The sequence below is a fragment of the Eleginops maclovinus genome, chromosome 22 (assembly GCF_036324505.1).
Source record: "Eleginops maclovinus isolate JMC-PN-2008 ecotype Puerto Natales chromosome 22, JC_Emac_rtc_rv5, whole genome shotgun sequence".
NCBI lineage: Eukaryota > Metazoa > Chordata > Actinopteri > Perciformes > Eleginopidae > Eleginops > Eleginops maclovinus.
Genome location: NC_086370.1, coordinates 11,334,416 through 11,358,364, shown reverse-complemented (window position 1 = coordinate 11,358,364; position 23,949 = coordinate 11,334,416). Strand labels below are relative to the sequence as shown.

General features: G+C 40.9%; 2 protein-coding genes across 3 annotated transcripts; both read right to left on the bottom strand.

Annotated features, from left to right (window-relative positions):
* Positions 1-887: 887 nt before the first annotated feature.
* Positions 888-9,599, bottom strand: LOC134858633 (stonin-1). The gene is made up of 4 exons (XM_063874617.1): positions 9,428-9,599; positions 2,523-4,452; positions 2,181-2,383; positions 888-2,105 (listed from the first exon to the last, which is right to left on the bottom strand). The coding sequence occupies exons 2-4, from the start codon at positions 4,372-4,374 to the stop codon at positions 2,040-2,042; spliced, it is 2,121 nt and encodes a 706-aa protein (XP_063730687.1). The 5' UTR covers positions 4,375-4,452; positions 9,428-9,599; the 3' UTR covers positions 888-2,039.
* A 1,064-nt stretch (positions 9,600-10,663) lies between these two features.
* On the bottom strand, positions 10,664-23,868 carry ppp1r21 (protein phosphatase 1, regulatory subunit 21). 2 transcript variants are annotated; one of them, XM_063875227.1, is made up of 23 exons: positions 23,800-23,868; positions 23,192-23,470; positions 22,032-22,100; positions 21,468-21,614; positions 21,181-21,282; positions 20,907-21,071; positions 20,756-20,814; positions 20,333-20,427; positions 20,021-20,073; positions 19,205-19,354; positions 18,994-19,095; positions 18,815-18,903; positions 18,585-18,721; positions 17,954-18,046; positions 17,158-17,285; positions 16,432-16,581; positions 15,998-16,090; positions 14,430-14,684; positions 13,993-14,028; positions 13,722-13,838; positions 12,996-13,094; positions 12,772-12,900; positions 10,664-12,158 (listed from the first exon to the last, which is right to left on the bottom strand). In XM_063875227.1, exons 2-23 carry the CDS (start codon positions 23,249-23,251, stop codon positions 12,129-12,131), a joined length of 2,358 nt encoding a protein of 785 aa, XP_063731297.1. In that variant the 5' UTR covers positions 23,252-23,470; positions 23,800-23,868; the 3' UTR covers positions 10,664-12,128. The 2 variants fall into 2 exon arrangements, with proteins under 2 accessions (XP_063731297.1, XP_063731299.1); XM_063875229.1 differs by having other exon boundaries at positions 21,498-21,614; positions 23,192-23,836.
* Positions 23,869-23,949: the final 81 nt, after the last annotated feature.

The following is a 23,949-nucleotide window of genomic DNA, read 5'->3' as shown; positions in this document are numbered from 1 at the left end:
TAATGTTTCACAGCGTGCAGGGCTGAGTGAAGTGTCGGATACCAACAACAAACAACATCAGGAGTTTCACAAAACGCTTCATTTTGAACTCGGTGTTTGAAGCAGCATCTGTTTTATAATGCTGCCACTCTTTTACACACAGTAGTGACTCATCATCTCAGTGCTGGGGCTCAAAGCAGCAACATGAGTATATTCACGGCTGTTGATTCTGCTGTCCCTGGTGCTCAGCAGTCACTTTACTACAAAACTACTCCGGACTCAGGGACAGAAACACTCCTTACTAGTTATTCCCACATGTAATTCATATATCATTATGTTATGTCCATTTTAATTGGCCATACTAACTGATATAATCAATAATAACACTGTTCCCTATTGTGAAGAACCAGAACTAACAACTAGTGGAAATACATATCTACCATTTTTTAGTTAAGAATCCAAAAATGTTTTTATTGAGAAGAATGTGTTCTTCAAATATTGTTACACCATTTAGATGAATTGAGAGCAACTGTTTTAACCCATTTTTAGAGTAAATCCTCTCGTTTATGTGTTCAAAGGCATCTTTCAATTAAACGTATACATTACATAAGTACAACAAATAAGTATGAAATCCCCAAGAACTTAAACACCCTTTAGAACATTCAATAATAACAAAAAACAAGCGAAAAGCTGGTTCTATCAGGCTCACAAATGTGTGATTTAAATAATTTGCTGTTCTGACACCCACTGATGTGTGTGTTTAGAAATATTTAGCCCCTTTTAAAATGAATAATTTGCATATTATTGTGGCGTCACATGCATGTGCAGTTCTCCTGTGGCAACACGTTGATCAAGTACTTTAACACAAAGTTAGTTTCTGAACATCTGTCAAGAAATATCAAGAGTCATTCAGCTTTAATTAAAAATGTTTACTCTTGATGTACATAATATCCAGCTTAAGCTAGGTACCTCACACAGAAAAGTCATCACTGAAGGCCATTTTGCTCACTCTGAAGCTTCACTATTCTTTTGTAGCCAGCCTATTCACAACCCAGAGGCAGAAAGATCACACAATAAAGATTTGATTTGTTTAAATAAAATACATTCCTCCAGAATACAACCTTTGTATATAGTCAAAGATCAGCCTGAGGTAAGCAACACAAGTAATGAGTTGTATCTTTGTTAACACAATTACCCTTCAAATATGAATTTATTGGGTTAACTCTGAAAAATGATATAATGGTGTGCTTGTGTAATGTAGCTTTGGAGCTTTAATTGTGGTTTTACTGCCGAGAATGGCTGCCGATTGGCATTGAGCCCCAGTGAGTTCAACTACATTTCTAATAATTGTTATTAAAACCCTTTAAACAAGTCCTGATCTGCAGGGCTCACCATGATGTGACCCCCCGTTGAACCAATGCTATTGTGCAACTATAATTACAAAACTATTGTCCTTTTTCAAATTTCAAATTTGTTCTGAATCTTAAGGGGATGCAAGGAATAACCTACATACTGCCTGCAAACATTTTTTAATCAAATATGCCAATGACACAGAAGTATCCTCAGACGGATTCATTCTAAAATTAATTAGTTTGAAGGTATGTGAACTTTAAGCATTGCCAGACAAAAAGAGGAGCCGAGTTCAAACATCTGCTGATTATACTTGTCTCAATTTCAGTAAATATTGCTCATTACTTAAGCTGTTTATCTCATGCAGCTCATTGCATCTACATTTATTAAGGCTGCCAATCATTCTGGAGGGCAGTGCAGATGATGCAAATGCAAGCTTATATACAGTACTCATATAAACTGTGGTCATACAGTTAATAAAACTATTAAATGTAAAGTGCTATGCAAAAGGACCATCTTAAATTCTTTATTAGGTCTAGACTAATCGGTTAACCTCCATGAGAAAGACTAGCAGGCTATGTGTATTTATATGAATTTGACACAGAAGCAGAAAGTCTCTCATCACCGTTACTTTTGTTCATTTTGTTGTCATCCCTTTTCAATTTCTTTGAACAAAGGGATGACATCCTCGTCAGAGCGTCTTTGATTTATTATTGTGTCATACACCCGGATTGCTTCTGTGACTCAGTTTCAATCCATTTCTTCTCGACCTCCACCTAAAAAGACACAATGAGGTTATTTGAACATAAATAAACAGTTTACATTAAGGAGGATACAATAACACTGATTACCTGACAATGATAGCGCGTCCAACTGGTCACATTTTTCTGTGGCTGGATGTCGTTGGCAGTGCCCAGCGACTTCACTCTGGTTCCAGAAACAACTGCGCCCATAATTTCACATTCCATCGTGACAAAGGGGTACCAGTCACTCGGGATCTCCTGATCAGATCCTAGCTCTAGCTTGCAGGAAAACGAATGGGGATGATCCACTGCTGCAGAGAGGAAACAAAGGTCACTTGTAGTTAGAGTATCACACCAACAAGCGGAAAACATACTGTACAAATGCACAAGGCTAACGAGCTAATGAGAAAATATGGAGGGCTAAATTTACATCTGTCAGGGATGTGTTACCCGTATTCTTTGCTGGTAGTCGGTCAATCCTCCACACGACGGCTGAATATACATTCTCATACTTGACAGTACCGATTGTCACCTGCATGACAGGCTGAGAATCTGCAGTGCCGACAGCGCCCAAGCAGGCATTTCTGTTCATGCGGGCCTTCAGCGACTTCTGCCGCAACAAGGCCACTGTCTGCGTGACTTTGACCCATTCGCCTGGCACCGGCACACGGATCAGTACATTCTCACACAGAGGGTATGTGTCAGACACCCTCACTAAGGAGGGGAAGTTGGGTGTCATGTTAAGAAAGGCCTGGAGCTCCACGTAGGCACCTTGAACTGTGACGACGGCTTTGACTGAGAAGGGAATTTCTGTGCAACCCAGGATCTCCGTCTTGTACCGCATCAGCTCCACCCTGCAGGCCTCGGGAGGTGCAAACTTTATCAGCCGGGACCTTTGAAACTCTGTCTCGTTCACACATTTGTGAAAATGGCAATCCGCGATCTCCATCCAGCCGTCGGCTTCCTCCTCTGACCCGTAGCTGGAGTTAAAGCGCAGCAGGCCGAGATCGTTCAGGGCAAGAAAACAATCCCCTAGTCCGTTCAGGAAAGACAGACAGTGAATCTGGGTGAAGGCTGTCCGCTCGATGACTTCGCCGAACTTATCTAGTTGGACCCAGATATGATCGGTGATCTGCAATGACAGCTCCTGCTCCTCGTAGTGCCGCCTCTGCTGGTGGTGCAAACACAACTTAAAGATTTCCTCCTCCATGGAGACGACCAGGTCCTCCATGTCTTCGTGGGCTGTGGAGCCAAACTTCAGCAGCTCTTCTGCCTCCGCCTCATGGCTAACCTCCAGCTTGGGGTGGTAGCGTTTCTTTTCTGTATAAGAGTAATGTTCTACCTTGACAGAGTGGACTTTGCGGGGCTCGCCGTAGCTTTCCAGTTTAAGATCCGAGAGCCTGCATTGGGGGAGTAGCTGGAACTCCTTGAACGGTTTCTCCAGCCCTTTCTCGTAGTACATCTGCAGCACGCCTCCTGGCAACAGGCGGAGGTAGATTGGCCCCCACTGTCGTGAGGACATGCGGTTCTTTTTCTCAGGAATCCTGAGCAAGACAGACCAGCCGTCTCGCTTCTGGCTTCGAAATAGACCACGGGGAACAAACTGAGATGAATCCCCGCTTAACACCTCACTTTTGCATCTTAGCCGTCTCGTGCCACCATTTTCCATCTCTGTCGCAGTTGCTTTAAGGCCTTCCAGTTTGTGGCAAACGTAGGAGAGGGAGTTTTGGAGATGGTCACGTGGAGGCTCACTGCCGTCTTTGGTCCGAATGAAGAAACGTGGTAGGCTGCTGTGGGATTCAGATTCTGAGTCTGAGGAGGAGCTGTCGACATCTGCACTGTGTCTAGATGCATCCCAGAAGGGGTTATAGTGTCCTGAGTTTCCCTGGAAAGAAGGGAAGGGGCTTGGTCCGTCTGAGGTTTGGTGCAGGGCTTCTGGCGCAGGAGAGGGAGCAGAGGTGGTAGACGTACTCGAGAGACTGCGGAAAAAGTCGTTCTTTTCCCACGTGTTGGAGTGAAATGGGGAGGCACTGCTAGGAACCCCACTCACGGGAGTGCAAAGGGGCGTGTTACATGGCACACAGGAACTTCCACTAAGACTTGAGTGGCTTTGAGGGGATTCGAGAGAACTATTGAAGCTCCAGGAAGTGTCTCTGATTGGAGGAAGAACTAATTTCAAACCATTGGGACGTGGTAATGCTGCTTTGATATGCTCCGGTGATTGTTGGGGCTTCTGAGGGGAGGAGAGTGGTGTGGTGTCATCTTCAAATGTGACCCAGTTTGAGTGATTTGTGGAACACATGGCTGTAGAGGAGCGTTGACCTGTTCAAATCCACAATTCTTCCTTTATTGGGCTTGATTCCCCCTGAGGCCTTCTCCTCTGCAAGAAAACAAATAAGAATTAAGAAATGAAAAATTGTTTCTTCTTAAAAGTCATTTTTAAAATGTTGACTCTCAAAATATTCCTGGGGTAACACATCAGTCCTGATATGAAAGCTTGAGCAAGTTAATTTATCTTGTTGGCAGAAAGAGAGAGGAAGAGCTCCTGGGGATATAAATAAAACATATTTCCTTAAGGTACTCCATTAAAAAGTAATGGGAGTCTGACCTTGAAAACCCTGAACGTGTGTACATATGTTAACACCTCAATTAACCACGGCTCTTTTGATGTAAAAGCTGAAGCAAGCACTTCGCAATAGTGTCAAGAGAGGTGGGAGGAGATTTTCTTCGGTTGACACTGCAGATTACAGCTTTTGTTGATTTTCAAGCTTTTTGAGAATCCTTTTAGCAAACATTTTTTAACTGTCTCGCAAGTACACGATCAGAACAGAATCAACCAAATCATTTGTTAGAATTTCAACATAATGCAAACTCATGCATTTTTGCTTTTCTTTATTTGGATCATTTTTCCAAACAATACAGAAAAAGACGTGCAGTGCACTGTAGCCGTTATTCTACAGGCAATAACTTCAGAGGGTTTTCTAGAAAAATATAGTACGAGGACGCCTAAGTCACATCCGGGCAAAATGATGGGCCTATTTATTCACATTTCCATAAAACCAAAGCTGTCTATGCCTTCTGATGGTCATTTTAAATGAGTTTCATATTTAGGAGTAATTATACAGTTTTTGACTAACAGAAATATTGTTTTCTGGCATCACTTTAAAATGTTATGGGGGAAATCACCAATTTGTAAATTAAACATTGATACATGGCCAGGGCAAATAAGACAGAATTGACCTTTTGCTTCCTTAATTAAAGTAACAATAAACGTTATTCAAAATGTGTCAGGCCTTTGACCTTCTTCAGATAACCCTGCTCTACCTGCGGGGTTTCATGCCTACGAACATTTTAAAAGTAAACCTTCTAAACATCAGCATTACTTATTGTAATTTTAAACAACACATTACAAAAGCTACTCTCTCATTTAAATGTTGGAAAACAAAGGGAAGTATTTTGTGCAGGTAACTCTTGACCAAATATACTCAACAGGTGAAATTAATTTGCATCCAGAAATTCTGACAAATTGACACTAGGTTTCTAAAGGTATTCTAGCACATAAAGGTAATGCAAATGCAAAGAGAAGGAAATGTTCCCGCTTTCAAAATAGAAAAGTTTTGAAAGGTCAAAAGGTTTCTTATTGTTAATTGATGAGCTAAAACGGTGTATTTCAGAAATACCGTGCTCTAAAATGAGCCGAGTTTAAATATTTCATTGCAAGCCTTCCGTTAAGGCGTGCGGGAAAAGTTAGCTATAGCGGCAACGATCCTGCCTCATTACCCAGCATGCAGTCAACTGAGTGAACCATCGAAGATGTGGCACAGCAGCATGACGCTTTGGAAAGCTGGTTAAAAGGATAAGGCGCCATGAATGTTTCATCCTCGCTGATGTTATATTTACAGAACATATTTCAATTTAGGTATTAAATGTTGTGGCAATATTGCTTAAGAACAAGGGTAATCAGGCTTATTGGCCAATGGGCAGAGAGTAAACATGTTATAATCTTTATATAATCTCTATCAATCACAGCGTGTTGTTTGATGTGCTGGCAGCTCGGCCCTCACAACCATCAGGCTCGCAGGCCACAGAGAAGCAGCTTTCATAACGTTGAAGCCTCATCTCCCCATAGAATCTTGGCGAAAAAAAATGAAAGCCTTAATTACAGCCTTCCTCCTCCCTTCAAGATCACAGCCATGAGTTGCATAAAGCACACATCCAGCGGCAAGCTTTCTTTCGCTATAAATAAACAGGGAAGTGGGAGCTGCTCGGTTCATGGTAGTGGATTGACAAGTCTTCAGTCAAACACTTGAGGACATCTTTCTAATGAGAGGGTGTTTGCAATGCCACGCAGACATTCATTGAGTTCACTCCGCCTCTGCGATTTAGAGAATCAGTCAGCTTCGGTTCAAGGAGGAGGATGAGTTTGCTACAGAGGTTACTGATAGTCTTTCAAACTCATTTCCGGTCTTCCTGGGTTCTACAGCAGGCGGTTCAGAAATGAAACCCTGCTAAATCTACAGTGGACAAAAGAGTACATTCCACACATTCCTTGGGGACAAGAGGCTTTGCACACAGGAAATACCAGCCTGCTCTATCCATGTGAACTGACAACAAATATTGTCTTGATATCACGTTTATCCAATTTTAAAAATGCACCAGAGATTCCTAAATATTGGCTTGTTTCTGGCTGCTCATGGCTGTCAAACAAACCAGTGACATTGACATTGAAGGAGCTCAGGGTTTAAGATGGGCTTATTACAGTCATTACGTATTTAAAAGTATAAATAAAACCATTTTGTCAAACTATTTTTACAATTTACACCTGTTTTCATTATCATCCCAAGAATTGGGAGTGAGGAAATCTCACAAGTTCAGGCACCTAGAAAGTATAATGCAAAAAATGTCTAATCGTGAGGAGCAATTTTTGTTAAGGTTTGATCTCCGTCGAATAGCATCATAACAATTAAGACAAAAACGACGCTAATCACATGCATTATCTCAGGTTTATAATAACTGATTATTACTATACTTACATAAATGACATCATGTCTTGCTGTGGTAGGCAAAAAACGAAACGCCCCATACACAACTATTTACAGTAGGTTTCTTAATTATGATTATTGAGTAAAGCTAAGTCACAATACGAAAAAGTTGCTTTCATCAGCTTTAAAAGAGGCCTGTCAGCACTTTGATATGAAAACTAAAACTCCAAACAGATCCAAATACAGGTGCAACTAAGACAATTGAAAAGTTATTTAACATGTGACCATGCACCACAATCACACAGACATGCCAATCCAAAAAGAGGAACAGCAGTCATACTAACCAACAGGGATGTCTGAAAACGAATGCTACATCTCGGAATTGAAACTCATATACTATATAATTGCAGTGTTTGTAAGGAGCATGTACTTCAACATTAAAATCAATTAAAATCTCAGGGTTTTTGTTATGTTGGTATTATCTGCTGTAGTTCCTGTATTATTTGCTGTGACACAAAAAAGTCCCTTGATGACAGAAAGCAGAAACAGTTGCCTGGCAAATGATGGCTGAAAGGAAACTTGTGGTTTAAGAATAAAATTGAAGAGATAAAAAAAACAAAAACCACATTTGAACTTTAACATGGAAGACAGATGCTTCCTGATTGAGATAAGTTCCTGTTGGATCCCCTGGATAATTCCTGTGCATTCACACTTTAGAGTGGATCTTGTTCCTTAGAAAGGTCTGTAAATAGACAAAATAAGACACTATCCGTGTTCATTTGATGGGAGAGTACTCCCGGGGTGACCACAAGGACTATGTGATCTAGTGTATAGCTGAAATGTGATGACCTATTAACAGTGGCAACAATTGGAGCTGTCTGCAAAATGAAACAAAGCAGAAGAGAAAGTTTGGGTGTCTCCTCACACCCTAAGCACAGTGGATAAATCATTGTTATTTAAGATATTTTCAGATATAATATTTCCATGGCAAAAAAACCAAACAGGAATGAATCATTGATGTGTCTGTTGAAGCCCTAAAACAACTTTTCCACTATTACACTGCAAGCAATTTACTCGCTCAACAGTGACTCACGTTGAAAAACAGGCATTTCACAGATGAGCTTTACATTTTAGAGCAAAACTTTGACAACCTAATTAAATCCATAATATACAAAACTGCTCGGTTACATACAGTCTACAGCCTTGCTCGGTCTGGTAGCTTATAGTTTTCAAATGTTAGCACACTTTGCGAGCGGCCTGGATGGATAATAACCCTTAAAAATAGTACTTACTCTTCGCTACTTTTATAATTTGAACACTTTGTTTTACCATTGTTTTCTGGCAAGGCAACAGAGGCTAATTGGTTTTATTGTCTAACTCAAGAGACATATTCAGATGAAAAACTAACAAACAAGTTGTGTTTACCAATTTTAGATAGCAAATAGAAATCTCAGCAAAGGTCCATCCAACAATATGTGTTTGCAACTATTCTCATCTACTTGTGGAAAGGAATCGTTTCCTTTTACTTGAAACACTATTTTTTACCACCAATGATGGCTAGTAAGAATGCACATTTACTCAAGTATTGTACTTAGATACAATTTTGAGGTCCTTGTACTTTACCAGAGTATTCGCAGTTTATGCTACTTTATACTTCTACTCCGCTACATTTCAGCATACATGATCAAATACACTTTGAGAGGTTAATGTATATATATAAAGTTATTCAAATTAGCTTTACATTTACCAGTTGTGATAAAAACACATGGATAATCATCATAGTAACCCGATAACTCTATATAGAGGATTCTGAAATGGGCCACTACGCATAAGGAGGACTTTTGGTACTTAAAAGTTGATTTTGATGCCGGACTAAGATTTTGAATGCAGGACTTTTACTTCTAACAAAGTATTTTTTAAATGCAGTATTGCTATTTTTACTTAAGTAACAAACCTGAGTACTTTTTCCGCCTCTGTTTACCACCCTCTTTCCGAAGCGTGGGGTCAGTTAAATGACAGAGACACGAGTCACCGGTAAACGACATGTTTTTAGTCGCCCATAACAACTCTTGGCTGGAGAAAGAAAACAGTACCAGCATGCTGTCACCCACAACACAGGCAGGCCGCACACAGAGGCCCACTTCTGGGATCAGTCCTGCGCCTTTGTGTTGCTGCAAAGCCTGGGTAAAGTTGTCACTCACTTGTTTAGTTTGCACAGTACTTTGTGAGCACTCCAAACGCTGAGCTGACAACAGACTGAGTTCACGAAGAGTAAAACCAAAGCCGTTGTTCTAAGTCGTTTCTAGCGGCTGTGAACTATCTCAGCTCTCTCAAAAACAACCCGAAGTGCAACCAGAAGAGAGAAATACTCACATTTCACAGTGTGTCTTCTCTTATTCAGGCCATGACCTGGACGCGTCTGTTTGTCTGTACTCTTGATGTCGGCTGGTTTTCCTCAAAATGGCAGAGTGTAAATCCTGGGAGTTTTAACAGCGCTTCCCCTCCCGAGTTCACACAGACTGTCCTACAGCGGGACACTGCAGGAGTGAACAGAGCGGAGCTGCGTTCAAGACAGTAGGAAATATCTGTGTCAGGAAATAGGCGCGATCATCACAGCAAGATGTGAAACATTCCCGTTGAGGCTAAATAATCAAGAAATCATTATAGTAACTGTACATGTGTATTAATTAAATAACTCCATGTTCTGACACATCAATAATGTTGTGATCTATGGGCTATGGTTGTGATCAATGTAATTCATTTTAAAGTTGAGGTTTTATAGGCTCTATATCAAAACCCTGTCAAATTAACTTCATGTTACTCAATGAATATGCAGTAAGCATTAAAAGCAAACTAATACAGACTTAAATTAAGCCCACACTGAAACAATTGACTTGAATTAAATGTATTATGATTTTTTTTAGTGCATATGTCATCTAATTAAAACCTTGTTCTGATAATGATCACAGTACTACTAAGAGCTGTTCCAATGAAATGTATACACTAAATTAAAAGGGGTGATTCAGGATCCTAATTTATTTTCTTTTTGTCATCTTGTTTTAAATTATTTGTAAGTAACTAAATCAAAACCAGCCCTGTCATAATGTGGCTAACTTGTAAAGTATAAACAATGCATAATTTCAAGCAGGGGCCAACAACCAGGATATTATGAGGCTACTTTTCCCTCAGCACATCTTTGGTAATTGTTCCTCCTAATTCTGCAGCCTCTACAAAAGTTAAAATAGCATTGTTTTTGTTATTATTGTCATTAATGGTCTAAAGCCCTTGAAAGCACAAATAAAGGTGGTTTATTTCTTTGAACACTGGAATAGTGAACCAAGAGCATTTGAAAGCATCATAAATTCAACTAAAATGATGTTTCTGCCTTCGAACACTAAGTGCATCATCAAAAAGTAATCTTCCAATCCTCATATGTCCAGTTTAATGGTATCGCCTCATTTCCCAGAGGACAGGGTGTGATACCAGCTGTGTTTTGTTTTTAAAATTATAGGCGATTTAATATCAAGTGTCCTCCAACTCCCAGAAATGCTGCACGGAAAGTTAAGTCAGACATGATCATTAATAACCAGCCGACCAATATATGAATCATTTACATGTTGAACAAGTTTTTTTTATTTTGTTTCACATATTTATATGTGCTTTTGTACAGGTTACATTGTGAGAATACAAGTACATATTTTTGAATCAGTTATTGGGGCTCTTTGGCAAATCTTTTATGATCAAAAGGTTTGCTGGCAGGCGTAAACTGGCCATTAAAATGTTTAAAACCACTGCTGGGCTTTTCTTTCATTTCCTCAAGACACTACATTTGACTGTAAACATTATCTGCCCTCTGCCATGACTCATGAATCAGGATGTCTAAGCACCATTTACAGACGGGTCCACCCCTCTCAGACACTTAATCCTGCCTTACACCCTCACAAAAAGAACTTGATTCAGTTTTCAAAATGTTGTTGAAAATAAAAATGTGTAACCTTTGAATAAATGCCTTTGTGTATATACATATATTTTTAAGAAATTATACAGAACAATTATATCATGATTTGAAAAGAGTGTACATTCATGTTAACCCTTTTTTCGTCCATACACATTACAACATGAATTTAGAAACGGTTGTGCCACAGCAGGTTTCTGAGTGCACGTCCGTTTACTTTGGTAATAAAAAAAGACTTTTGTTACACTTCAGAGACAGACTGACATCGTTTTACAAGCTCTGACTTGTCCATCTTACCCTTTTCTTCCAGGTAAAGAGTTAATCAGTGCTTCAAGCAGACATTTCTTCCTGTTTCTCCACTCCCACTGGACAGAACATTTTCCAACATGAGGAATGAATTCAAGTGTCTTTGTTAGCTGTTTGTTTAGATTTTCAAGCCCTTCCTTACAGAAGCTTGTGATATATGCATGTGTTGTAAGAGGGATATTATGCTGTATGTGGACATACTGGCCCACTTGCTCAAATAATGTCTAATTTGATTTTTAAAAACATGTAAGTGGAAAAAGAATATTCACATGTTGTAAAGCCTGGTACACACATACAGCCACACCAACATTTACTCTGTTCGCCTGCTCCGACAGATAAGCAGTGATGATGAAATTTCATTTTCTCTCACATGTGCGCTAAAAGCAGGAGCACACTGATTAACAGGGTTTGGTCTTCAAGGCTTGACATCAGTGAACATAGCCAACTTCCTCCTGTCCCTTTTAGGGAAATTCTCTTTCTCTTCCATCTTGCTTTGGCCAACAGGTCAAGAAGCAGCATCCGGAGTTTCAGAGAACAGTTGTCAGCAAATTATGGTTAGTTTTAACTGGTGCTGTGACAAGGAAAAGGGAAAAAGGAAGCTTCTCAGTCAAACTCAAATGTTCAAGCCTCCATAAAAAGGTTCATTTGTATTGCCTCTGCTTGATAGTGGAGGAATCTGCGGCGCATGTAGCCGTCCTGTGGTTTGGTGACAGTGTTTGTACCAGGACGATTCTGGGAGGCTCCACACATGGCATCTTCTTTAAAAGGTTCCTTTTGTGATGCCAACATGGAGCCAGAGCTTAAAGGGGAGCTCTAACGACCTTTATTCTTTTTAGCATTTCCCTAGAAGGAATAGAAAACACAAGAGAATAATGAAAAAAAATGTCATTTACAGCATTGACACAAAGTACTGTGTTGCATTGAAAGGTGAAATAGCTCAGATTGGTTTAGCATTCGGTTTTAAAAATCTTAAAGCATGCTGAGGCTGGTCTCTGGCCTTCCACGAGAAAATCACCACCTTTAACTCCCAGACATGTTCTGTCCTGCAACTTCCCGAGACTCAACCCTTGCACAAGTACGCACACAAGCAGGAACATGCTTTTAAAAAAGGGCCTCTCCTTCCCTGCCGCTCTAACTTTAACGACTTCTTCAGATGGTTCCAGCAGGTGCTTTTCTCATCAGGCCCAGACCACAGACCACAACGCCACCATTGACCTCGCATTTCACCTATTAACTGACGAAAACTTTACACGTCACATTTCACTGACGAACCTGAAATGATCCCTGAACCCAGTGGATTTGTATCGCTCTTTTTAAACGATAGAGCTTTACATTTATGTACATGGGAATTGATAGCATGTGACAGCTGCAAACAATCATGGGAGTGAAGTTACATTTGGAAAGGGAACAATTTGGACAATTAAAAGGGATATAAATAGGCAAATCAGTGCTGTACCTTGCTGCCCAGTTTGAGCGTGTCGATTTCTTCTCTCTGCTTGCTCAAAGTCTCATTCATACTACACAGGTGGTCGCTCATCATGCTTAGCTGGTCTTCGTAGCTCCTCTTCGTCGTAGCCAGCTCATCCTGTGTGACAGACACCATAGTAACAATGTATTCTAAGCTTATACAGGGTTAATGTTAAGGCAGAAAGCTCTTTTGGTAATGAGACTGCTTTTTACCTGCAAGCGTGTGATCTTCTGAGTGGCCAGTTTGATCTCCTCTGTCAGAGTCTCCCGAGATTTCTCTGCAATGGCTAATCTCTTGGCCAAAGCTCGACACTAGAGGGGCAGACAAAAGGAAATTAAACAACTGTTGTCCCCAGATAGATGTAAGTCTGTACCTGCAGGTCTTTTTCCAAAGCTTCAATAAACTTGTATTTACATAGGTTATGGATGTTTTTGAGGACAGCCGCCAAATGGTAATGCAGAGTCTGAAATAGTGACAGATTAATTCCAGAGGCTGTGACTCAAGATCAGGTGCCCTGTTGCTACGATACAAAATCCTGGTGACTGACGTGCCAGTTAGTCAGTAATGTGACCGGCTGTCACTTAGAGAAGCTATCTACATTCAGATACCTGATACTGAAAATGTAAGGTGTCAGGTTTTCAGTGAAAAAAGGCAACACTTGGAAATTATGGAACTCAAAAGACATTTCAAAAGCGGAAACAACGGAGAAAACAAGGTTAACCTGTGATTCAGTTTCTGTGCTCTTTGTATCAAGCATATGAAAGGAGCAGACAAAAAATAGCACACATGAGGGAGCAGGGCGAATGACTGTTCTGCACTAAATGTATTTGGGCTTTTCGAGGAGGTTGTTAGTTGAGTTTTCATATTTCTCTTCCCAAGTGACACGCAAGGAAAAGTTCAGCTATTTTCTACGACCAGCAGTTTGGTTAGGGCTTCACCTCGGAGTGAAAGTGCACTGCTTTGCTGTCTGAGATCTGCAGCTGTGTGGTGAGCTCTCCCACTCTGGCCATGTAGTGAGTCTTTATCAGCGTCTCCCTGGAATCCTCATCTCCCACCTGCAAACACAGACACAACATCCAGCTGGATAAGAACTTTTGCTCACGTTCTGGTAAGTATTATGATTTCAAACACCTTGAAAATGTATTTCTTTTATTTATTTAGGTAATCTGTGCCCTACTTGTTCAACTGGCTAAGTGTGTGCTAACTCACATGCTCGACTGAAGGTGTTGTGCACAACATGCCGACCTGAAACAAAAAAGAGAAACACGTCAGGAACTTCATCATAAATCAGATGGTATAAAAGCTTTAGGCACAGACAGGCCTCCAACGCTGTTAGGACAAACAAGCCATGCAAGAAATAAAATAAATAATACACATGCAGAAACAGGTGAGTCAAACTGCCCTGGGTTGTGACTGCACTGTGAACTCCGCACTGACTTGCATAAACAACATTTCTCCTCTATTCTGCTGAATCAGCGCATTTGAAGTCTTGCTTTCATTAAGCAAAAACTTGCTTAGCGTGGGGGCCATAAGAAAAGAGCCATAATACTCTCTTTGTTAAAGCAAATCAGACACTAGTGCCACAGGCGGAAAATGTCCCCTGCAAGCAAAAGCTAACAAGCACAGCAGCCAATGAGGGACAGTACCAGGCTGGTGCACAGCGTTGCCTCTTTTCCCCCAGCTTTCGGCTCAATCTCTGCTTCCTCATGGCTCTGTGCGAGCGTACTGGCTGCAGCTGAGTGTGAGTTCGGACTTCCCCCTTGAGCTGCAGTGAGCTGCACTTCCAGGTCCGCGATGCGCTGGTTCTCCTTTTCCAACCGCACCTTCCCCAGCTGCGCCTCCAGCAGCCAGTGCTCCTTCTCCTGCTCCAGCCGGGCAATCTTGTCCTGGCTCTGCTGCACCTGCAGGGGGTCAGCGGGGGGAGGAGAGGTGCGGACAGTGAGCTTGTGGGATGAGGGCCGAGCAATGTTTGGTTAAGGTGAAAGGGCAGCAGTATTTAGAAAGAAATTGAGAAACTATATAACAATGCAGTTTGTAAAGATACAACACTCGGTCGATCTTTCTGAAACACATCATTTAAAGGTCTCCTATTATGCTATATTTGAACAATATATTGTAGGGCAATATCTATACAAAACATGTCTGAAGTGTTTTGCTCAAAATACCAAACAGATCACCCACTGTAGCCATTCCTCAGACCCCTCTGTTTCAGCCCTGTTCCTGAAGTGCTGATTCTGTGACTTTCCCTTTCATGCAGTGAGCTGAAGCTGGCCACGCCCCTTTGGAGCCATGCAGCTCAGCTAAATGCTGCCATGATTAAATGCCATATTATGTTCCAAACCACATCAACCATTATTTCTGAAACACTTCTCAGTGTTTACCACTAGAACAGTGACATTATATGTACTATATATCCAACAACTCTAAGTCCCTCCTGCAGACATCCTGCACAGAGACACAGAGGTGCTGCGGAGGGGATTCAGCTCGTGACTGTATATTGTGGACGATAGGTTGGGACGTGTCACTCGGGCGGGACGTTGCCAGGAGTTCAATGTAAAGCAAACCCACATTTCGGTTATGACGTCATGACCAAAGCAAATCTGGATCAGCTTGTTTGAACCCCCGTTTTTAGAGATGTGGGTAAGCATGAAAAGAGAGAGGGTTGTATTTTCTGACACTTTGTGAGTCTCCTTACACAAACACACAAACCTAGAGGATCAAATGTCAAATAAATAACATTTTTTAAATTATTATTATTATTTTCTAACTTTAACTTGATGCTGATAACTTGAAGCAGTTCATCATTTGACCAAATGGCTCATTAACAAGAGAGAAAAAATCTAATTCATCACACCCTGCCTTTAAAGAGCAACTGCCTGCAACACCTTTCAAATAAAGAGATTGTAATATCATTTTAAAATGGAAGCACTTTTAGGGCACTTTTCTCATATAGTTATGCAAGAACTATTGGTGGTGGTGTTCTCCAGCCCCAATAAACATGATTGCATGGTTATTTTAACACCATGTTTAAACAATTCTGGACTTTACTCCCTTATTATAGAAACCACCCTTAGGGCAATCTGAACTGACTGGCCTATTGACTCATACAGGATCCCAGGGAGTGTCTGTTTGAGAAATGATTAGGTAAATGTTTCAAAGTTATAATTTCAAAATGAGAGAAATGTGTTTTGAATAGTTGAGCAGTAAGTCATACCTGCTGACTGAGGCCTTCTCTGCTCTCAGTGGAGCTGGTGAGTATACGACGGTTAGACAGCGCTTCACTGTAAGGGACCGACTGCGGCCGGGACTGAATGAAGAAACAAAACAAGAAGTATAGGGAGAAAACATTTATTATGAATAAAACCCATGCAGTTCCAGTGTTTAATTAGCCTTTTTTGTATATCACTACTCATAACAAAGGAAAACAAAGAATAAAAGCTAAATAAAAACAAGACATTGTATCATGAAACAAAGAGGAAATCGAATATACGTGTATGGAAACATAAAAGGGAAACTTTTGGGAGATAAAACCAGATGATTCATATCAAACATCCACAAAGGCGAGGTGTTTGGGAGCTGTTACTGCAGAGTCTCAGTCCCCCTTTATTATAACCTGGGTATATCTCGCAGATTTAAGCATACACTTACCTTTTTGACAGCATTGATATAGGCTGCTGCTTTCTTTTTGTTGGCCAGCATACTCTCTGCTTGCAAGGGGTTCAGGGCCAGCGTGCTGCCTCTTGGACTGTAGCCTGATGATGTGAAGAAGTCCAAGTTGTTGCTGAAGAAAGTGGCAATCTGCAAGAAAACAGGGACATTATGAAATCTTTGCAGCCTCCTGTGCTAAAGGAACACTAATTATGCCTCCATGTCTCATTGCAGATACTCAGCATTCTGTTTGGCCTCCAATTAACCAGTGTGTTTACAGCGGAGCGATTATTACACCACCAAGTGCCCAGGATGATAAATGCCTGAGCAATTAAGCTTTTGCCTGGAGAGATCATCACTCTGGAAATGCAGCTCACTCCTCACAACGTGCGCCAGAGTGTTATTCGGCGCTGCGACCCACCAGACTGTGTCTCTCATCAGCAGACACATCTCAGCCAATGCTTCACTTGACCCACAAAGAGAAATCATTTATCCCCTTTACTTCCCTGGACTGGGGAGCAGCTGGACTAACTGTGAGTTGGACAGCATCTTTGAACATTTAACTGCTGGCCCACCTGAGTTCTGCGGTGGAAAAATAACCAACGTTGCTGTAAAAATCACTGCTACTTACAGTTAAGCTTCTGTGAACTACAGCTAACGAATAACAGTTTGAACATGATATAAGATGCATAAGTGTGGCTGCTGCCTGCCCCCTGTTGTCCGTACCTTGCTGGTGCTGCTGGTCAGAGAGCCCAGAGATCCCAGCAGGCACTCTGTGGTGGTGCACAGTTTCTGGGTGATGGTGGGGAGCTCCTTCTCTAAGTCGGCCTTCTGGTTGTAGTGCTTTGACATCTCTGGACACGGGAGAGGAAAAGAGAACATCGGGAGAAGCCTTTATATACCATCTGATGGTTTATTTTTCCCAAATTCAGCTTCATTAGATACATACAGCTCCGGAAAAAAATAAGAGAACACTCCACATGTTTCTCAAATCTTTATCTCTGCATGTATGGCAGCCATTCCAGTGTTTGTTGAATTCCAACACAGAAAAATTGTCAGTAGTTTAAAGAATTCAATAAAAAATACAGATAAATAATTGATCTCAAAGACATGTCTATAAATAATAATGCTGAAGTGGGCTGTATATAATCTACGGATGTGTTTTATCATCTTGAGGTCAAAAGTTTAGTGTAAGTGTTATTTTAGATTTTTTTGTGTATTTCAGAAAAACTGCTGTTCCCAAAAGCAGCAAGACAAACGTACTCATTACATTAACATATTTCCTCTTAAATGTTTCAGCTACACAAATAAATGAGTCTTCTCTGCCAGAAAGCACTAAATTATACTTTCATTCCAAATTGCAGTGTGATAGATGCTACAATAAAGCATCTGAATAATTACACCTAAAGAACTGAGCTGGTATTTGTGTGTGACTTTGATGACTGGAAGCAGCAGAGGGCGATAACTTGAGCTGTTGTGGTGAAAGGCTGTGGATGAAAGAAATGTGTGACGTTCGGCTCACCTTTAATGGCATCGTGAAGACTGTGCAGGCAGGCGGCCAGCTGCGTGAAGACGGCGGAGGTGCTGCTCTGTGGCATGGCGTCCTGCCGAACACCTGTGACACATTGCACAATTTAGTAAAAAGAGCATATTGTAGCAATTCACAGTCATAGCACCAGATAATAACTGGGAGAATGGATTTATATTTTAGGCAGTCAGACATCATATGCAACAGGACCTCTAGCTGAAACTTGGACTGGGCAATATCATTTAAGATTTGGGGATTTTGTAAGTGTTTGTCCATTTCTGAATTTGAAAAGCTGCATTCAAATAAATTGATTTAGCTTTCTGAATTGTTAACTTTGTCCTAGCTTTTCTATTATTTTATAATACTTAATCGATTATTATATCTTTACCAGCATATTCATTTGAATCAATAGTCAACCGAGCAATATCCCCACAATATAGAGGTATACGGTCTAAGATATTTGACTGACTTAATATTTCTCAGTCCCAACAAAGACTACAGAAACACACCAGCAGCACAACCAATGCTTTAATCCTAGTTCAAACCATTCTCCTCTTTCTCAAAAACAATTCGGCTGCAGGAACTATTCTGTGACATATGGTATGTACTTTCGGTGTAAACGTACTGGGTAAGGACAAAAGGTTGATGTAGCTCTGCATTTTCTCAAACACAGAAGTCACTCTCTTCATGTCACTCTGCAACTCCTGGTTTTTCGCAGTGAGGGCAGCCGTACAAAGAGGTGCGTCGCACTCTTCTTCAAGGCTGTGGAGAGAAGACAAGATCAATACAGCCTCCTCCACTCCATTTCTTCCTCACACACAGACACTAACACACACATACACAACCCGCGCTGACCTTTTCAGCTGGTAGGGAAGAATCTTTTGCAGAAAGTGGGTGTACGAGGAGAAATTATCAGCAAAGCTCTTCAGCTTGACCACGGTCTCCTTCAATTCAAGAGAAAAAAGACTCAATAAGCGGTCGGTTATAGGATAGCATTGTGTACAAGCCCACACAAGGTCTAAGAAACCACTCACCAGCACTGTGACGGTGTCCTCTGTGATGCTTTGGTGTAGATGCAGGAAGCTGTCCTCCAGGGGGCGCACATAGGCTGCGTTCTCATGTAGATACTGAGAAAACTAGGTAAAGAGAGAAATCTTTAGTTACACGGATACTGGGTCTTATACGTGATGTCATTCGTCTGTTATATATCAATCAGTCTGTGTGTCTCGTGTACAGTTTCCTCACCTTCTGGTTTAGAGGGGAAATGGGCTCAATAGACGAGTCCAGAGGGTAGATGTGAACCCTCTGCTCTGTGTAGGAGTGGAAGTTCAGCAGAGCAGCCACAAGGTCCTGAATGAAGCTCAAGGCCTGACCTGCCACGTCCCGTGCTTTAAGCTGAAAGTACAGAAAGAACACACAGCCCACACAATGTTTCAGTCCCGTCTGTGAGGAAATTCGGCCGGATGAACAACCCTGAGGTATGTATTCCTGCCAAACAATTAGGTGATTCATTGATTAATCCTTTTAAAGAAAACTTTTATAACTATTTTGAATACTGCAACATTTTTGAGCAAACTTCTGTGGACTTGTTGTCTTACATAATACAATTTGAATATATTTGGCCCGGCAAAACAAGATATGTAAAAACATCACTAATTCTATTGACCACTCCATAAGTCAAGAATGCAAGTGAAAGAACAATCTCCATGTGTGTTGACTTACATCCCAGAGCCAAAGACCATTTATGTTTTATCAAAATCTCAATCGGAGAAAACCAATTTGCATATTTGTAAATCACAACTAATCTGTAGCTGCAGCCCTATCCACTATTGCTACTCAATTAGTGGAATTGTTCCATTAAAAGATCAGTTTGAGAATAGCTGAGCATAGTTGTCAAAATCTTTGGGTATTGGACAGTATTATCCAATCAAATAAATAATAAATGTGATAATTCATGGGGGGAAATATAATCACGATTTTAGATAATACAAAAATGTAAAAAAGCTTGAAGTCTAATTTACATTAATCCATTTGGAAAATAGAGTTTGTTTCCTCACTCACCTGGTGCCTTCGATTGTGTGGTGGCACATTTAAGCTGTTGTAGCCAATAAGTTCTGCAGGGTAAGAGAGAGAGGATGTTAGAGCACATCCACCTGCACTGAACTTTATTGACTCCACAAACACAGCTTAAAAGGTTTAGCCTCCTGCCCCGCAGCGTGCAATATCACAGTTTGGTAAAACATTACACTATTTACTCCTGAGTGCAACGGGGTTATTGCATCAGTGACAAAGACATAAATTTCCTCAAATAGATGTCTGCTCGCTGTAGCAGATCGTTTTTTTTTTCCAAGTGGCACAGTGCCAGATACTCACTGGTGTCGTTGAAGGGCACTTTCTCCTGGATAACACTGCTGCTTTGTTTCACCTGTCGGTTCAGCTCCGACTGGCTCAGCCTCAACTGCTGCTGACTGCGGAAAGAGAGAAGAAAAAGGAGCGTTTTTTTTACTGGTTTATCCATTTCAATTGGGTTTTGTGAATCACAACAATAGATATATAGGTATAATGTGAAATGTACATTTCCAAGGTCAAAAAATAAATCACAATCCAGTTCTCTAGGATGCAGGTATGTGATAGTTTCCCAGATCTTTTTAACACTGATGTAGTAATTATTTGCTCCATACTGTAACTACATATAGTATGTATAAGTATTCCCTATATGCAAATCACCCTTTTGTTTTTTTGACACTGTGTAGGTATATTATACTCAAACCATGAAAAAAGAAAAACATCATGTACCACTCTTCTGTTCGCATTCTGCACTCTTTTGCTTCCCTCTCCAGAGTCTGTGATTTGATCTATGAGAATAAAGGAAGAACACATTTGAATAAACTGTACTGAAAACTTCTGGTTAGAATATTTACTTCTTTCTCCTCCTGTTCATGCTCACCTCTAAACGCGCCTTGTCACTCTGCAGCCGCTCGATTGTTTCCATGTACTTTGTGGTGAGTCCGCCCACCACAGCCTGGTGCTGCTCCGAGTCTTTTTCCAGCTCCTGAAGTCGTGTCTTCAGCTCTGCCTCCTGCCGTCTGTGCTGCTCACCTGCTTCATAGAACTAATATAGAGTAGGAAACAGAATCATTACATGCATGGCCTAACCAGTTCATTAACTATTTATATACCGGACAATGACGGACAACCATGAACACAACACGGGTGCTTACTTGAATATGAAGACGCTCATTTTCTTCTATCTTTTTCTGGAGGTCTTCATCAAATACACATTGGGTCTCCAGACTGTGCTGTGAGGGAGAGTCTGCTTTACTCTGCATGAGGTTAAGATAAAATAGGGGATTTTAGTGAGGATGTTTTGGCTCTACAAACATTAGCATTTAATCCAAATCAGTGTTGCAAATTTCAGATCACTCTTTAGACTAATATCTTATGGCTATACATATCCGGTCCCTCTAACATACTGTGTAGCCTCTCCCAGATTTCCCCCCATGATCACCTTCCCCTTTTTGCCCTTGGCTTCACTGACAGCGAGCTCCTCTTGCAGCAGCTCCACCCGTTTGGCCAACTGTTGGTTCCTGAAGCTGAGACTGTCCATTTCCTGCTCCTGCTTCCTTAGGCTCTGGTCCCTCTGCTTCAGCTGCTCCTGATGACCATAATGACAAACACATGTCAAGCAAAATACTTAAGAAAATCAATAACTACATAAATAACAACACTATGACTGTTGCAGAGCTTGATGTGATTTAAAAATAAAGCTCCCTGGCAAATATGGCAGACCTGTCATTGTTAGGCAATAACTAATAGCAACAGGGCCAAAATAACTAATAAGATAGGGTAACCTTCTGTTTGTATTTAGGGCAAAGGTTGTTTAGTAATACTTTCCATTGGGCTTCATGATTAGCCAGTGAACCTGAATATTAATAGAATAAAAGGATTACAATTAATTACATAATCGAGAATCTATAGAACATTACAGCTGTGGTTTATCACCTGTAACAGGGGTAACATTTGTATTACAGCTGTGGATGAACATTTTTTGTACGGTTTTATATCACTTTACCTTAAATGAGGCAGAGTTGGCCTGTTCATCCACAACTGCCTTCTTCAGCACCTGGTTCTGGGCACGGAGCTGTGGAAACATAGGATGACACATGAAGATATATAATTTTATCTATGGTCATGATTAAGATGAAAAAGTTTTCAAATAAGTGTTAATCTATGTATGCAGCAACAAACACTTTTATTACATTGACAATATAATATTGGTATTCCGCATAACATGAAGGTTCACCACTTCAATACTCTTTGCTGTTTTTACTAGAGGCCTTCTTAATTCAGCATAACGGCCGTTCGTGTGACAGCTACACAGTCAGCACTTCCTGAGCAGGATATGGTGCTTAGCTAACGGGAGATCATGGTTTCGACAGGAAACAGCACACTCGCTGTCAGCTGACACCGACACAAAGGGCGCAAACAGCTCACAGAAATGCAGACTCACATGCTTTACTGTCACTCTGTAACACATTTAATCATTAAATTGTTGATAGCACATTTAAACAGCGTGACTTTAAGCATCAACATCAAAATGTAAAAATGTAGCACATGTAAGAACCAGTAAACCTGAAAACTAACACACACCACAATAAACACAATCCTATGAAATAACTGCTCTTTTGTTGTCAAAATTGGTTGCCAATAAAGTATCTTTATTAGGTATACCAGGCTTATTCCACGTTGTTACTTACATTTTCAGTTTTTTTTAATAGATTTAGAGTTGTGTTGATTAATTTGTTAGGTTATGTTGGAGTCTGTAGTTTGTGGGGTTTGTAAATTATGTCGAATCATAATTAGAGGTGCTTCCTCAACTGCACTACAAACGAAATCTTCCAAAATGACATTAAGTTGGTGTAGAATTAATGTCTCTCATTCATTCATGAAGGAGGGATTTATTACAGGAGTGCATTAGCTTGAGCCTACAGTAATAACTCTTAGTTAAGTACACTTATTTGCAGTGACAACAAGTCTGCATTGTAAGCTTCAACCATGGAATCCACTCTGTAAAGTCCAATACTGTATAATCCTGATTAGATAGCATGTGTCATTGACTATAGAGGATACAGTTATAGTGGTTACACATGGAAACTTGTGGCCAGGCTACCTTAGCATTAATGTTTTAATAACGTTACTTAAATAACAGTACACGGTAGCACAGTATATTACCTTGGAGTACTCCTGTGCCAGCTTGCTGTATTTTGTTTGCAGGTCTGTAACGTTAGCCATTGTCGCTGGAGGTCGGTTATCCCGTCGCCAAATCGTCAATGCTACTAAACGGTATCCTTTTCAGCCCGGTGAGCTGATGGGTGCAGTTAGCTTATCGAAGAGAGCTCTCCAATGTGCCGGGGGCTTGGAATGATGAAGCTGGACACGGTGAGCTGTGACCCGGCTAGCTCAGGTTAGCTGGCTCACTGGCGGCTTGTTATATACCTTGGTAAAACTAACCTGGAAAACATGGTCACATAAAGCTGTCATGAGTCCAGGAAATGTTACGCTATCATATTATCAAAAGCCGGATCTTTTTCTGACTTGACAGCAATGCTTTTAGCACTTTTAGCGGTGACAGGGCTTGCCAGCTAGCCGACTAGCCAACAGCTAACTAGCTATGTAGCAAAACAAATCCAGAGTAACACATGCAGGTCATATTATGTGACAGCAGCCGTGTGACCCGCTGCGTCCGCAAATCCTATTACGGAGTGAGAGTAGCTGCTGCTAAGCTAGCCGAGCAGCACTGACAGTCCATTCATCTAAAGGAATACTTTCATTTTTTTTACCCAGCTGAAAACCTTCCTCGAATGAGATCCGATCACGGACACAAGCGACGGGGTCAGAGTTGAGAAAACAGTAAAGTGGTGAGCGAGTGTGAGCAGGGCGCCGTCTAGCGTCGGAAGGTCTCGGAAAAAGATGACACAATATACACAGTG